Source organism: Necator americanus, chromosome X (genome assembly GCF_031761385.1).
Source record: "Necator americanus strain Aroian chromosome X, whole genome shotgun sequence".
NCBI classification, from domain to species: Eukaryota; Metazoa; Nematoda; class Chromadorea; order Rhabditida; family Ancylostomatidae; genus Necator; species Necator americanus.
The window spans coordinates 15582209-15599552 of NC_087376.1; the positions used below are offsets into that span (position 1 = coordinate 15582209).

Below are 17344 nucleotides of genomic sequence, written 5' to 3' on the forward strand. Positions count from 1 at the left end.
TTTCCTCCAACATAATTAGGAACAAAAAAGGACGATACCTATACGCCTCTTCGACTTCAGCCGAATTAAGTTGCGCCGATAGTGCACAACAGTTGTCCTGCGATACACAATTGTGCGAACTAACGAGACGTTGAAGTAGGAGCTGCAACAAAATACTATTATACAAAACATTGATTTGTACGTTCCTCCGTCTTATGCACAGTTTATTGTTGGTATCAAAACAACATGTTCCATAATTCGCTGTTCATTCGCTATAAACCAACATATTACGCAACTAATTGCATGTAATCTTCATGAAAAAAAAACATCGAACTGTTGTTTAAAAGATTAGAGACGGTCACCGACAGTGATGGTGATTACATTAGAGATTGCTAACCTATTTTTATGACTTCTTTATGGTGACTTTCCGCATGTGCTCACGCCTGATGTACCGTAACCCATGGAAGTGATGTTAAGAAAAAACTAAATTCGAGCCTTATTCCTTTCATATGTGTTCAGATTGAGTTGCTGTGCAACGGAGGCAGCAGACAACATCAACAATACATTTGGCTCTGGAGCATCTAACCGATGTACGGTGAACGATGGTTTAAAAAGGTCCGTTCTGGAGATGAGGACCGTAGTGGACGGTCACCAAAAAATGACAACGACCAAGTGAGAGCCATTATCGAAGCAGACCCTTTTACAAATAATTAACGCTGATCATTCTGTGGTCATTCCACATCTGAAGCAAAATGGTGACGTGAAAAAGCACGATAAGTGCACACAAAATGAACTGACTGAAAGTCAAAAATCAAAAAGAAGAAAGGGAAGGATGGAAGCAAGTAAGAGAAGGAACAGAATGATTTGACGATAGTGAACTGTAAGCAGTAGAAGCTTGCGCCGAGGCTGCTGTGTTATAATGTGGCATGCCGCGACGTGGCCGCCGAAACAAAATCTGTACACCCTTTATGTTTTAATGGCTTGTCTTGAAACCGGCTACAAGTCGTTACCTCTGGATATTTCAGTGTTCTCAGATTTCAAAGGAAAGGGCTGCAAGCTTGTCAGAATTGGTAAAGGACTATCTTACAAGAATTAGATTACTACGCATGAAATCAGCAGTTAGAAATCGAACGAATCTGGGGCGGCACGAGTATACTGATACAGGGAGTTATGAACGGAATCACCCTCTTCCCAACAGTCTACGACCTCGTACAGGCATTACCCGGCTGAAAGCCCTAGATTCGTGCGGTGATGCCTTTAACTGCGCTTAAAGGCATCACCTCACGAATCTGGAGTGGTATGGATTTCCGGTGGAGTATTCGTATACGGGATCGTAGACTATTGATAGAAAGGTGATTCCGTTCATTTCTTCCTAATTGTGGTAGAAAACGGCCCGGAAGATACGGCTTCGAGCGTTACGGCGCACCATCTCCTACAAGGAGTTCGATTGGAGCGCGGCAGAACGCTCGAAGCCGTATCTTCCGGGCCGTCTTTTACGGCAATTAGGAAGAAATGGACGGGATCACACACCTCTCCATAATCTACGATCCCGTATAAGAATACTCCACCTGAAATTCGTACCACCTCAGATTCGTGGGGTGATGCCTTTAAGCTAGGCCGAAAAGCTGCCGAAAGAAGTCGCAACAAGAATGATTCGTTTGGCTCAGGAACGACTAACGATCTTACAGCATAATGGTGGTTCGAAATTTGATTTAATTTGATCCACTGCATCAGCAACAAGTGCACGCATAGGTGCGATAGGGAGTGCCGAACCCTCCTCAGGTGAAGGAGGTTTAGCTCATGGGGTGCAGTTCAAGTGAATGGGGTCTTTTCGCCAATCGTTCAAAAGCGAAGGAGATCCCTTCCTCAACCGTTCAAAAATGAAGGGGCTCCGACTATCGCATCTATGAGTGCACAGATGTCGACTCATGTCTTCGTAAATGCCGGCGAAATCGAAACCCTACCTGATGTTGTTTGCTATTCCAGGACTGCAAACCCAGTTGTAAAAACTTCCTGTAGATCTCATCATGAAGTTGTTGCAAACAACTAACCTGCAATAAATCCCGGAATCAGCTTCACCTCAGTATAACAGAATTTTTGTGTGTAAGACAAACATAAACATATCGGCATTAATCAACTACAAATGAAACCATACCTCGCTACTAATGAGTAATTTCTCCACCCTTAGACGCTCGCACAAAGACCATATGTCATCGGAAGGTACAATATCCACCTCATTCATTACAAGTTAGTTGTACTGTTAGTGCACTTCCACAAACGTAATTCTGGTATAAAAAATTATCAAACAAAGTCTTATTCTGCAGAGCACCAACGCAATGGCACACTCTCTGGTGTATCAATCCGCTTGGGATACGTTTGTACTACAAATCAAAAAAGTTTTATGGACGCGCATTGGCCTATACAATGACCCGATGAATCACGCCACTGTCCCCTTCATTTTTTATCAGCCCCCGACTAGGGCAATTTCGAACCATTGATCGATCACTCAGTCACAACCGATCGTCTTGCAGGCTGCACTACATCCGCCCCTAACATAAAAGGATACTACTGCAAACAGTAAACAAAATAATCGAGGACAACTACTCAAAATGGGTCCGAGATACACAGTGAGTGAAAACGCGACGCATACAATACAAAAAGATTAAGATTAACACCAGAAAAGGTTCGTAAACACAAAACAACACCCAGAGCAAGAACAAGCGTTTAGAATCCACACCCCGCGAAAGGACGGATTATAAAAGGCGACTTGGGCGGAAGTGGACGGCGTGGAATATAATGTTATGTGTGGAACTACACAAACCGCGCAGGCACTTACGACATGATAAAATAGTATTCTCTGATTTTGATTTCTATCTCTTTCATATCTGGTGCCATCTAAATCTACTTAAACGGCTGCGCGGGCGGTCGCGTCGCGGCGCTGGCCCGCTGCCACTTCTGCCGAATCGGGGGCCCTTCACAAGCGTGAGGGCCTTTAGTGTTAAAAGGACCTCTTCGGTGCCATCTAAATCTACTTAAACGGCTGCGCGGGCGGTCGCGTCGCGGCGCTGGCCCGCTGCCACTTCTGCCGAATCGGGGGCCCTTCACAAGCGTGAGGGCCTTTAGTGTTAAAAGGCACTCGTAGCTATTCGACCTGAGGTAAATAGGTGAAAGTGATAACTTCACCTTCGATGCACCTGTTTCATTGCCTATTCTAGGTTTAAATGTCTGCCAACTAAGGTAAGTTATTTTTAGATATATATGTTCTATGTTGTGACTTCTCTCTCATATAAGTAGTCTTCATTTCTTGACATGTGCTAGCGTGAAGTTGTTTTTGGCAAGAACGTTAATGATTCATGGCTTCTACAACTCACGGCTTGCACAACCCTATCTGTTAACACATTCTTTATGTAGTTGAAAATTGGGTTTCTTTTACGAGTTGTAGCCATATGTCCCACACATTTCCAATTATGCTTATCTCTCCCCTTTAGGGACTGCATTCCACCTTACTCTCCTTTTTCGTTGTGGAAATCATTCCATTTCTCCTCTGAATTGCCCAGTGTTGCTTTTCAGATAGTCGCTTTCAATTATTGACTAGTCAAAGGTACGGTTTTCGGAGAGAATACTGCTTTGCTGGGATAGTGATTTGGAACCGTTCGAAGTAATGATTTCGCGAAACTCATAGTGATTTTTGTGTATTACAACGCTTCGTCAACCTCCATCTACGTCCATATTTCTTTTCACTCCATCTGCTTTGCCTTATACTTTATTTTGGGTATTATAGGAGTGTCAACTTGTTAAATGCATGGTTATCGCTACTGAAAGTCTCTTTATTTCGGAGTCGTGCAATTCAAAGTCCTATCTTCGGCAATTCAATAATTAAAAGCGATTATTTGAAAATTAGTTCAGCGCAGTTTAAAGGAGAAATAGAATGATTTCAGCAACGAAGAAGGAGAGTAAGGAGGAATACAATCTCTAAAGAGGAGAGATATCATCAGTGGAAACGTGTGGCAATCATCTGGCAACAATTCCTAAAAGAAACTCAATTTTCAACTACATAAAGAACGCGTTAACAGAGAGGATTGTGCCAGCAGTGAGTTGTAAAAGCCACGAATCATTAACGTTCCTCCCAAAAACAACTCCATGCTACCACATGTCAAGAAATAAAGACTACTTAAATGAGAGAGAAGTCACAACATAGAACATATATATGTAGAAATAACTTACCTTAGTTAGCAGACATTTAAACCTAGAATAGGCAATGAAACAGGTGCATCGAAGGTGGAAGTCATAATTTTCACCTATTTACATTAGGTCGAATAGTTACGAGTGCCTCTTAACACTAAAGGCCCTCACGCTTGTGAAGGGCCCCCGATTTGGCAGAAGTGGCAGTGGGCCAGCGCGCCGCGACCGCCCGCGCAGCCGTTTAAGTAGATTTAGATGAGACCGAAAACATATTTGTTATCGTACCTACGTGATTTGCGTTTTCGCACACATGAAACATTATACCTCACGCTTGATCTTCGCAAGGCACAGTGTGCGAATCTCGGGACATTTATTTCCCATGCGCTTGTGGAGCGTTGCGATACAGCTGCTGTGGAAAAAGTGCAACCTTAGTTTGCTGCTTTGTTTTAACGTGGTTAGTCAGTAGTTAATATTTTGTGCATAACTCACATTCCAGGAGATTACCTTCGTTGAGAAGTTGCGTACAGTGTTTTTTTTTTATTTCAGCGTCGACATTTTCGTCGACACAACACAATCCTATATGAGCGCCGCTTACTTGGACGAACGACATATTGCCGGTGGGTGTTTGTTGATTATGAGGATGCGAAGCATCTGGTAGAACTACGCGTAGCCGAGTTCCGATTAGGAAACGAGAGACCAGGATTGTTTGAATTCATGTTTTGGAGAGAGCTATTTTGTGCCTCTTGTTTTGTACATACCGATAAGTTGTAAATTTGACATATTTTTACGAGATTATTCTCCGGGGGATTTTCTTTGCGAGTCAGCCACCGTTCATCTATGCCCCCTTCCATCTTGTCTCTCTTACGACAAAATAGACGAAGCAGACTCTTCACGCAAACAACACTACATACTCCATGATATAACCGATTTAAGAGCACAAAAGTAAAGTGCTATATACATTTCCGTCTGTTTTCATTGACAGAGAGACGTGATGAACTGGGTACAGAAAATCATGAGTCATGAGTATCAGCAAGAACTCTATGTTGATGGGCTACTATCATCGACGTTTGAGTTCGCTTGAGCTAACGCAAATGCTTGGTGATAAAAATACCGCTATTGTGACATGATAGCAGTATTTTTTAAAGCTTATGTTTGAATTTTAGCTCTCGAAAAACTTGTTGCTGAAGCGGACGAAGTCGAAGACGTTGGTCCTCTTCGAGTCGTTCCAATATATGTGGTAAGTTCACGATCATCCTCATATTAGCTGCAGTTCCAAGTGCAAAGGTAGTTGAGTAGGGGAGAGGAACACTCAACACTGCTCAAATTGAACCGTACTTTTTGGCGCAAAACGTCCAAGGAGCACGAAAACCGTCATTAACTGACAAATGACTACCCTATCTGTCATTTAAAAACTTAAGTCGGAGCCTTAAAACCTAAGCATTACTCTTCAAGAATCCATAACATGCAGGCTAAAGCTACTAAGAGTTGAAACATTAGTAGCTCTAGCGCTTTCTTCCTTGTTTATCTTAGTAGCTTTCGCGTACATGCCACAAATGTTTTGAGACTAATGCTTAAGTTTTAGGACGCCGACAGACTTAACTATTCACTTCCAGTGATCCTCTTTGAAGAGTTTGGTAAAGTTAAAACACTAGTTGTTCCAGCTATATCCTTCTTTTTTCTCTTGGCAGCTTTAGCGTACTTGTCAGATCCTCTAGGACCAGTGGTAAGGTTTTAGAGCCACGACTGACTCAGCTCCAATTCCGGCAATTACCTGTCGATTGATGAACCATCATCTTCTCGAATGTTTTTCAAACGTGAAAGACTTTTGTCACTTCAAGGCATCACCCCACGAATCTGACGTGGTATGGATTTCAGAGAGCCAATGATTATACGAGGGTGTAGATTGCAATAACGGGTGGGATCTGGCTCATCTCTCCCTGCATCACTGTCAACAAACGTCTTCGGAACGCGGTTCCTTACGACGTCTTCTATTGCAGCGCGCCACCGTTGCGTCCAGCGTTCATTCCATTTCACGAATTCATTTCAGCAGTGGTACATCACTTATTCGATAAGGAACAACACCATAACGTGCATTTTCTTCTGAGTTGTATTGAATGAGCAAGACGAATGAACAACTCAGTGTATGAACGAGTAGCTAGGACGAGCGACTATAAGGAAAAAATGAGCACTTACATACATCACATGTTATATGTAAATTATAATTAGAATTATGTGTGTTGTCCACATTCGACTGTATTCGAATCTTGGGATGTTGAATTCGTAGCTTTTACATTGATTTCCTTGAGCTGTGGTCAGGTTTGGTAATGATCTTTATTAACAGCTAACGTTTCGCCGTTGTCGCCTTCATCAGAGCCTGGAAAATTCAAAGCCATCAGTAATTTATCCTCGCAAGCACCTCATCACCTACAAAAACGATAATCGTACTCAATGAACAATACATCGGCTAGTGCTTACTTCATATTTTGAATATGGTGATGTATCATACCACCGTCTACCATAATTATAAATCACAACGGTTTTTTATAGGTACCTGGCAACTCGCCTCGGAGATCAAAACCCGCACAGATCTTGATGTAAAGCTAGTTCGTTTGTGATTGCAATGCACTCTTCCTTTCTGTTCACTTTGGACTTTTGGCGGTTATCCGAAATGCTTCCAGTGTTCTGCGCGCTATGATCTCGTGCTCGAAAGATAGTATCGTAATATAAAAGTATAAAAAGTTTAGCCATCTAGGTGCTCTCGGACACGAATATACAAAGGGCGTCCCGTTTCCCCTATATAATCGTCACTACATGACTTGCACGTCATACGCTTACATACACCACTTCTGATGCCATGGAATCCCTATCTCTGCACGTGGGCAACCATGCAGCTGGAAGTTGCGCAAAGTCGGTCATATGTACGATTGCGTACCAGCTGCGACTTGAGGTTCGCTAGTGGTACTTCCACAATCCTCATGTTGTTCTGTAGATCCGCCTGGCACAGACAACGTCCAGCCGCTCCGCTCTTATCGGTAGATATGAAAAGAAACAGAATGGAATTTTTTCTGGGCCATCCACTAGTTAAGGTCTTTGAGAGGGATGTCGTGCCTGTCGAGAAACATAGTCACTAGCCGGGTACCCATTGGATATTACCACTTTTTCAGCCAGATTTACGGACCACGTTTTCTCTTGGCTACTCGGTGCCACTCTTGCCGCCGTTCTGTGCATGTTGCCTGGAACAGATTTTTAATTTTACTGAGATGCGTCGAACGAAAGTGCATTAAAGGCATCAACCCACGAATCAGAGGTGGTGCAGATTTCAGGTGGAGTATTCGTATACAGGATGGGAGACTACGGAGAGGGGGGTGATTCCGTCCATTTCTTCCTAATTGCCGTAAAAAACGGCCTGGAAGATACGGCTTCATTCGTTTTAGCGCACCATTTTGTACAAGGGGTTCGATTGGAGCGCGCCAGTAGATGTGCACATTCAAGAAAGCTGATCACTTTCTCCTTCTTGAAGTTAATGTGCGGACACTGTTAGTTGAGAAGATCGAAAGACGTGTCCAATTCTGCTTGCGTTGGGCAGACGACGCAGCAATCATGTATGTAACGACAATACAGCACTGGTTTGCGGTCTAATATAAGCTTTTCGATTTTGGACGTAAAAACAGCGGCAAGAATAGGTCCCAGCCTTTGTTCCATAGCCAGACCTCTAACTCCCGGCAACGCTGTCCCGGCCATCGCGAGATGGAGAAATTAGGCACTTGTTTATCAGCATCATGATGTGTCTAATACTCATTACGTACATGTTTAACGAGGCTTGGTGATGCGTGACCTATTCGTAAACAGCCTGCATCGCTACATCGTTTAAAACGTTTGTATAGAGTGACGTAACATCAAAGGACCTTATTACACATTCGCGTTCGAAAGTAGTAGTGCGAAGCTGTTGGAACAAATTAGATGGGCAGGGTCGTATCTTAGCAGCTGATTTATTAGCAACCTGAGCAGCCTGGAAATTCTATCCGTAGAGCCCTCAATACCACTTATGATCCACAAAGTGGCGATATCCAATAGGTACTTGACTGGAGACTGGGCCAAGAAATATTCTGCTCTGTCTGCCTTACACATCTGATTATATGAGCAGAGCGGTGCGAAGTTGCCTACGCCAAGCGGGGGGGGGTTGTAAGAGTTATAAAGATATCACCAGCGAACCTCAAGTGTCAGCTGATACGTAATCGTGCGTATGAACGATTCTGCACAACATCTAGCTGTGTAGTTTGCAGACAAGGCAGAGAGGGGGATTGCTTGGTATCAGGTGTATTGTATCACGTGCAGGTCGCGTGCTGACGATTATAGTGGGGAAATGGGACGCCTTCAGTGTTTTCGGGTCAAGGAGCACCTAGATGAACTCGCGAAATCTAAACTCTTTAACCGCTCGGAGCACGTAGAATATGTCATCAAAACTCTGAAATAAGTAGAAGTTACGATACTACCTTTCGAGTCTGAAATCATAGCGCGTAGAACGCTAGAGGCATTCTGGATAACCTCAAAAGTCCAAAAATGAACAAAAAAGATGAGTGCATTGCTATCACAAACGAACCGGCCCCATATCGAGATCTATGCGGGTTTTGACCTATGGGGCAGGCTGCCAGGACTCCTATAAAATCTCTTGTAACTCATAATTGTACTTGGTGGGCTGTTACGATACCATGTTCCACAAATGAGGTAAGCCCTAGTCGATGTATTGTTTGTTGAGTACGATTATCGCTTTAATGCTTTTTGTAGGTGATGAGGTGCTTGAGAAGATAGATTACTGATGGCTTTGACTTTTCCATGCTTACGAAGGCGACAACGGCGAAACATTAGCTGTTAATAAAGATCATTACCCATCTTGACTACAGCTCAAGCAAATCAATGTGAAATTATATGTTATAAAAGTTCCTAGTGGAATTCCGCGCGATGAGTCTCACGAGGAGCGTTCCCGCATTCATTAGTATTTCAAATATTACGAAATCTACTTCGAATTACGCGGATTGACGGCATGGTGTTAGAGAGGATGGGATTTGCTGCAAGTGTTAGCCGAAGAGCCAGGTTAAAATGTGTTTTAAGTCATTTATCTTGTGTTTGTAGCTAATCGCCTTGATCGCCTACAGAATAGTTCTAAAAGACTACTCGATGAATGTGATAAAGAAACTACATAAAATGGTTCTACCTTCAATAATGCGTTAATGCTGCTTGCCGATAAGGAGTCTGATTCGAGAAGTAATGAGAGATTGTCGGTGTCAGATAGTGAGAGCGAATTGAGAATTTGGATGTCGATTGAGCGAACAGACGAACGGTCAAGCGACGCAAAAACTCATGACTGGAAATTTTCTCAACAATTTGTTTCTCATGATCAGTCGCGTACCTGTCACAAACCAATCGATTTTCACGAGCTATATTTGGACAAGGAAATGTTGTCAGCAATTGTTGAAGAAACGAGTAAGCACAGCAAGGAAGAGCAAAAGGATAACTTTAATGACGCATGTGTCGCTGAGATCAAAAACTTTATTGAATTATTTGTAGTGAATGAGAAAGCCAATTTTGCATTGCATGTTTCTAAAGGATGCGCAAAAGGTGATTTGCAATTAACGTTCGAATTTATCTCTTGTTTTTAAATGATAGGAACCTTTTTCCATGCCCATGTTGTGTGTGAAATTATTCGAAGATAATAAACCAATTAAGTACAAAAAACTTTCAAAAAAAAAAATAGGAAGTCACGGGAAAAAACCGTTGAAACCGTGCGCCTGAACGTTGAGCCGCATTGTTCCACGCGACCAAAAAAAGTGCGGCTCACCGTTGAGCCGCGCTGTCGTGAAAGGGTTAAGTTGCAGAAATTCACTGTTTCTACCACCACCTCCTAGAGCAAGGTTGTCTTAAATAAGTCTCTGAAAACCTAACAATACACTGAAGGGTACAGGCCGTAACTTTCTTCACACTATACAGAGGATACTCGAGTGGGTTGTGAAAATGCGTCCCAAGTGAAAAAAAAATCATACTGTCATCATCTTTTAAAATCTCTTCTTTTGCACCTCAGAAAACACGTCTGTTCTAAATTACTTGCTTAAATGAAGGCATCTCAATAGAGTGAAAGGGGGTGCATGTAAAGAGGGTTCCGGCGGAATTTCCAGCATGCCTCGATCATACCTCGTCAGAGCAATTAACGATGGTGCGTGTCCTAAAGAGATTCACTTTCGCACCTAAATAACTGACTCTGCTCATCTACCGCTAATCATACGCTGCATCAACGGCTAAGATATAATTCACTATATACTAAATTGTCTTTGAGAATCAGACACATTCACTGCAATTTTGTGACGTGAGGTGATCTCAATTTAGTAATCGTACCAGAAGCAAGAGAAATCCTCACGTGAATTTTGAGATAAGGATGTATCTAATAGCTTCAAATTACGCGCATAAAAATTTTCGTTAAAACGAAAAATTCCAGCTTTCGAAAGTAACGGTAATGAAAACTATCGTTATCCTGTAACTCGCAAGTTTTTTTGTAGCCTAATTTGTTTTTGGGCAGAAGAACCTTCTGTATCTCTGACTTCTTGAAACTTACAGGAAGGAAAAGAGTTCAAATTTGGTAGAATTTCTAGACTTTCTGAAGGTAATATAAAGACAAATCCACTCCTTTTCTTTATTAGAACACCATACAAAATCCCATGTACTTGTCTAACACTATTATTCTTTGACTTATTCGGTCATTTCGACAGCTCACACCACTCTTCTTTACATATTTCCTTGTAACTGCGCAGTTTTCTGCGTCTCTGTGTTAGGAGGGACATCTATGGCGGTTGTCTACGTCTTCATGAACGACTGGAGCGTGACCTCGTCGAGGTATGTTCACGTATCCGCCGGCATATCCACTGGGCACGTTATGTCTCGCAGGCATTCGCGGAGAATCTGCCGGGACCCTCTTTACGGTTCCCCAGTGAAACGTACATATTCACTCTAGAATTCTTCATTCTTTTTAGTGGTGACTCGCTTGGCTTGTAAGAATGCGTAGCTTTTCCTAGGAGATGGAGGAAGCACGCTACCGCTGGCGTGCTCCACCCAGGGACTCTCATCATGTCTCTGAGTGTCTAGGAGAAGAATCTACAGCTTAGAGTGCTTCACCCCTTTCATCATCACTAAGAAAAAAGATTTCTCCAATGTGTTATATATTTTCCAATAGAGCGTGAATTGAGGGTTTTTTTTTGTTGTACTGCAGTTATCTGTTCGTTTTGAATGGGTAGAAATGCAACAAAAACTCGTAAATCTCGAGGTTTTCGGTACGTCTACATTGAGGTTTATTTAATTCACCTTCAAAGACGGGGTGAAAAGACAGGTTTTGTAGCAAATTTCCTCCCTTACCTCCGTATGTGGTCTCCTCTTGTGTCATCTTTTCTCAAAACAAAGTTATAAGCTGAAAACTGAAAACTTCCAATTTCTCATGCCCAACTTTAGAACAAAAATTTCTCAGCGGAAACGAAACCGTATCGGATGTGTTGTGCGCATTTCAATTCGCTACGTTCTGTGGAATTTCTAGACACCCTTCACTGCCTCACGATTTGTCCTCTGAACGGAGATATTAGCTGGTTCCCCGAATTTTTGCAAGCAGTGGCAGGCACGCTTTAACTGCTCATCCTCCTCCATTGGTAGATGACTTCGAAAATTGCTTTCTTATTTTGCATTGCTGCATTACGTCTTCCAACATCTCACTGTCGTATCTTTTGCTCCTCCACGTGGTAACTGGACAGCTTAGATGAAAGGGGCAACCACCCTAAAGTGAGGGCGACCGGAGCACTGGACTAAACTATCGAATTATGGCTGGGTGTGCAAGTGATTTGCGTGTGACTGCGTGATCTGTTGGTTCGAAGCTGCTCTACTGCCAACGAAGCCTTTTATCCCATTAGTATCGATGAGTTGGCTTCTATCCTCCAGACTTGTTGCAAGGCTGAACACGCTTTCACAAACCTCAAACGATTTTGAAATAAGGTCAAACCCGTAGGCACATCTCCACATAGACTGATCAGCGCCGTGCACTTTATCCTGTTATGTATGCACAACGCTGCGCAAAACTGCAGCTTCCAGTTAAGGGCAGCGGACCACAAATCTTGGGTGGTACGGATTTCAGGTGGAGTATCTGCCTACGGGGTCGTAGGTTATGGAGACCGGGGTGGTTCCGCTCACCTCCCCCTGAATCACTGCAAGCAGCCGTCCCCTGAATGCTGCTTTGTACGATGCCTTCTTTTGCGACGCGTCAGTCTTACACGCGTAGCGTCTCTTGTTGACTATCGGGGCAGTCCGAATTGGTTTTCGATGGATCGCAGGGCGGAGGCGGCGTAGGGGGTGGAGCGTTGCAGTAGATGGCGTCGTACAAAGCAGCATTCTGGAGGCGGCTGTTTACAGTGATGCAGAAAGAGATGAGCGGAACTACCTTGTCTCTATAATCGGCGACCTAGTATACACATAGTTCACCTGAAATCCGCACCACTTCAGATTCGTGGAATGCTGCCTTTAAGCAGTACTTTTGACTTGGGGATGACCCGCAGTTGCCAGGAGGTGTATTCCTGTTCTTCAGGCAGTAGTTACTGGAAGATAAATGTAAGATCGTCCGCAAGAGGTTTCTGGAGTTACAACTCAGCAGTTGTGGAACAAGCAAGATCTCCTTACGAGTAGGTCGGCACATTCCATTATCCTGGTTAAGGCAGCATACCACGAATCTGAAGTGGTGCGGATTTCACGTGGAGTATCCGTATAGGGGATCGTACATTTTGGAGGCGGGGGTAGTTCCGCTCATCTCTCCCTGCATCACTGCAAACGGCCGCCTCCAGAATGTTGTTTTGTACGACGCCATCTATTGCAACGCTCCACCTCTTACGTCGCATCCGCCCTGCGATTCGTCGAAAATCAATTCGGACTGCCCCGACAGGGAGTAAGGGACGCTACGCGTGCAAGGGTGGCAGCATGCTGCAATAGAAGGCATCGTACAAAACAGCATTAAGGGAGAGATGAGCGGAACCACCCCGGTCTCCGTAATGTATGACTCCGTATACGGATACTCCACATCACCAACTGCGTGCGAAGCTCTTCCTTAGACACTCCTGCATACCGTTTTAGAAATTGCCAGCCTACTCCCATTGCGCAATGATGACCGATGAAACTTACTATAGCCGCGGTTACGAGAGTTTCACACTAATGCATATTTACATGTTAGTTATGTTTTGTCATTTCTAGACTTAGAACAACTTTTTTAAGCTAGTTGTTTCATTTTAGACCATTTTCATCACGTCAGTGAACAGGCTAGTTGATCGTGAACGATTACACGCCACGGTTGAAGACACCTCTGACCAGAGTTGTAATCTTTCACAATTATGTGTTTTTACAGTGTGATCAATAAGCATGAAACAGCACGTGTGCAAAAGCCGGTCCAAAAAAATCATTTACCTAAGAAGTCTGCAGGACTAGTGTCAGTTTGATCTACTTTTTTCAAACAAAGTGGCTACATTTTTTGGGACCAGTCAATTGGAAAAAGGAAACATAAGTACTGTCAGTAACCTTCTGCTGTTCGCGTCCTAGGTAATATCTCATCATATCTGTAGCCGAGAGAGCTGCAGCATCACTTGTTGATTCGGCTGCCCAACCTTTTTTTTATTGTGGTCAACGTGTTTGATATGCCATTTGCCACCTAATAAGAAATATATTATTTACAGCAAGGCCTTATCTACCTTATCTTACCTGTATCTTCACAAATAATAGATGATAGGAAGAAAAAACTCGACTCCATTTTTTCTTTGTTTAATGGCTCTTCCTTTCCTTTCGAAACGAGTTGCACATTTTTTTTTTGCGTTTAAATACGTTTGTACTGACTTACTCCACACATTTCGCTGTACAATTCTCTCTTGCGCCTTTTTCATAGAGAAGCTACTTCCTTAATGCATCCACCCCTAATTTTACTCCAACCTCTACTTTAAGTCAAGTATTTGGCAGACCTATCGTTTGCGAACCAGTTGTTCATTTTTTGGTTTCCTGGCTTTTTGGCAAAATTTCACTCTTACTTTTTAGTGGCCCCTCGTCCCTTCCCTTGTGATTATTTTCTCTTTCACTGAGAATAGAGGATAATTCAAAATTGGATCGACTATCGAGAACGATGCAACACCAACAGAACTCGAACAGTTAACACTTTTGCTTTTCCGCTTCAACATCAGCGCCCTTCATGTTGACGCTGTTTTGTATTATATGTTCATATATAGTCTATGTTCAAATATTCTGTGGGATATGTTAACACCACCTTGATATGTCACCCGGCATGCCCACACAAGTTCTTCCAATTATGAGCTTAACGTGGACAGCTGATCGCGCTCAATTTCTCCCAGTAATTCAGAGAATAGAAGAACAAAACAATCGCTGGAATGTCCATCGGAGACAATCAGTCAACAACAACACATCCAACAAAATAATCTGTATACAGTGGCGGACAGAAGTTTAGCAACTTTTCACTTCTTGATTGTTTCCACTACTCGTGCCTCCATTTGTTGCTCTTTTACGTTGTTCTACTTTATCCATTTCTTCGGGTGCAAAGAAGGAAAAGTTGTTTTCCGTTATAATGTCTGAGTACTGTTGCTGAAATTTTTCAACATTTTGAAAGGTAGAGAGTTATCGTAAAGACTCCTACAAGTTGTCGACAACGGGAACCTACCGAAAGAATTGACTTCAGTATTCTTACAAAGCAAAGGAAGTAACCTATGTTGATAACCGCACTCGATAATCAGGAAGATTGGATCTCCAGATTTCAAAAGGCTTTCGTGTCTCCAAGGACTATCCAACCATTCGTTTGCTGGCAGATTGTTTGTTAGAAGATCCTGTAGGAAACCGTTGGTTTCCGTAGAAGAAAATAGGGTAGCATTTGCAAAGGCGCGCTTGCATTGCGCGGAACAGGACTGCGCTAATTCAGTGATTAGTCGAAATTTATGCTGTCCGGAAGAATGTATGGAATGAATTCTATTGTTCAGTGCAGTTCAAATGTGGAGTTCAGAGTTGTTCCTTACTCCATACGTCCTCGCGCGGCATACCCCACTAAAACGTCGGCTCTCTTACCCTTCCACGACGATATATACCAACTCCGGATCTTGATTTGTCGACCTTTTTCTCCTTTTTTGGCATTTTAGCTTTTTCGGCTCTTTTTGTGCAGCTATGTCCTTCTTCCTTTCTTCAAAAGCAAACAACAAAAAATGAAAAGAAAAAAGAAAGCAAAAACTGACCATTATTCACTGTCGTGCCCCGATTGACCGTTCGCATTGGTGCACCACAAGCGAACGACAGCACAACAAAAACTAATCGAACACTTTACGAAACTATTCGAGGGACGAAAAGCTCATGGTGGGAGGACACACTATACACCGCCCGACACTCGAGCATCAGCGAAGGGTGGACCACTCACTGCTACCAGTAAGCGTCGCACAGTGAAAGCAGCTCTCAATACCCGAACTGGACAACCTTCGCCTGTGGTCTAGCTCTCGCTCCCATCGGGAGTGTCCTCACGTGGTTCGGACTCTGCGGTCCTTCACACCGGTGGCGCTGTTCTATGCGCCCTTCGTGTCGTTCAGTGGATTGGGTCCTCTTTGTATGCTCTAGGCGTGGGCTCTTATGAGCCTACTCTGGATCTGTTCGATCATGCGACGCTCTTCCATTTAGGATAGAATACTTAATGTTTCCTTGCAAGAAGTCGATGGGGAAGCGGAAATTTTGTGACGTCGTCAGTATCACATTTTGTAAGCAGTGTTGAGATTTGCGTCAATTCCCGTCAGCACCGTGGTTTTTCTTAGAATCTCTTGTTCGCTGTTTTCATGTACAGCAGTAAGTCCGTTGCAAAGAGTGTCTTTTTGTTCTCTGTATGAACAGCTCCTTTTCCATATGTCGGTCCTAATGCGGTTTTTGCGATGTGGAGACCACTGGGCGTCTTTATTAAGAGGACCAGGCACTAACTCGCGGTACTAGTCTAATCCTACTGAAATATGTGGGATTTGGTGTTCCACTCTAAGTTTTGTGTTTGTCAGACAAATATTTTCTTTGAGAAATTCGATGTCAACCAAGCTTACTTTGAACCTTGAAAACCATTTGTGATCACAGGCTTAGTCTGGAGTTCTATGTTGACCAGAGGCAGTACCAGTTCTCATATGTACTATGTGACTTTTGAAGCGGTCAATATGTCCATCAATTCCAGACATAGTGCATGTTTCATTTTTCTCCTAAGGTAAGCCGGTAAAACGTTCGTCTAAAAACTCTTCAATCACCATTTTCTATGCTCCAGAATCGAAGAAAAAAAGCACTTTCTCAAATTCTTTTTTGTTGCAATTCCAAATGTTCCCGTCACTTGTCATGAGAACTAAAAGGGTTGCAATATTTATTGGTTCCGTGTTTGAGGGTAATTTTTTTTCCACGTGTCCATGTTCCATGTTGTCATGTGTCCATGTGTCCATGTTCAATGCTTTTCGTGTATTTCCCGTTTGAGTATTATTCGACGCTACCTTGCTTCCGTCGTTGTGATTTGCCGGACTTTTCCGGTCGCGACTGAGTGCATTATAGGTCTTATGTTATTCCGATCACCTATATTCTTTTGACCTGAATTTCATGCTGGCATTTGGTTTTTCTGCTGTTTTGTTTCTTTTAAGGCATAAAATAGGATGGTGTTTTTGTCCGCATTGTAAGCAGTCTGGTTTCAGGCAATCAAAACTGCCATAGTTAGATGAACAGCATTTCCAGCATCTGTTATGGTTTTTAATTATTTTGAATTGACTGTTCTGGTCGGTCACCGTTCTGCTCAACATTGGATGGTGACTGTTGTGGCAAAGATATGCTCCACTAATTAGAGGTCGCTGGTTGATATAACCATAGTTAGATGAACAGCATTTCTTTTGAACTAGTCACTTTATTGTTTGTTGAGTGTCCCTTGTTTTCGGTATAGCCTTTTGCGGCAACTTCTCTCTTTACCTGCCCCAGAAGGTCCTCGATTGTTTGCTGCTCGAGTGCTTGACCAGATATCAGAACAGGTTTTATAATGTTCTGTGGGTATTTTGCTAATATGGTTTCGGATCATATGAGGTCGTAGGTATTTCTCACACCATACTCTGCCGATATCATATCACCAAGACTTGGA

General features: G+C 43.0%; 2 protein-coding genes across 4 annotated transcripts in view; one reads left to right on the forward strand and one right to left on the reverse strand.

The window, feature by feature from the left end:
• RB195_023351 (uncharacterized protein) overlaps nt 1–2221 on the reverse strand; it is a gene marked incomplete at both ends in the record, with an annotated part of 42163 nt that extends 39942 nt beyond the window's left edge. For both annotated transcript variants that reach the window (XM_064210745.1, XM_064210746.1), the window contains 3 exons: nt 39–142; nt 1944–2030; nt 2135–2221. In XM_064210745.1, coding sequence (XP_064066626.1) covers nt 39–142; nt 1944–2030; nt 2135–2221 — 278 coding nt within the window. The remainder of the gene's footprint in view (nt 1–38; nt 143–1943; nt 2031–2134) is intronic.
• Nucleotides 2222–3907: 1686 nt separating this feature from the next.
• The window catches only part of RB195_023352 (uncharacterized protein), a gene marked incomplete at both ends in the record, with an annotated part of 32611 nt that continues 19174 nt past the window's right edge, over nt 3908–17344 (forward strand). Inside the window, 4 exons of one of the 2 annotated variants that reach the window (XM_064210748.1) lie at nt 3908–3932; nt 4507–4615; nt 4708–4778; nt 5325–5398. In XM_064210748.1, coding sequence (XP_064066628.1) covers nt 3908–3932; nt 4507–4615; nt 4708–4778; nt 5325–5398 — 279 coding nt within the window. Of the gene's footprint in view, nt 3933–4506; nt 4616–4707; nt 4779–5324; nt 5399–17344 lie in introns of those variants that run through there. The other variant, XM_064210747.1, reaches the window with a different exon arrangement.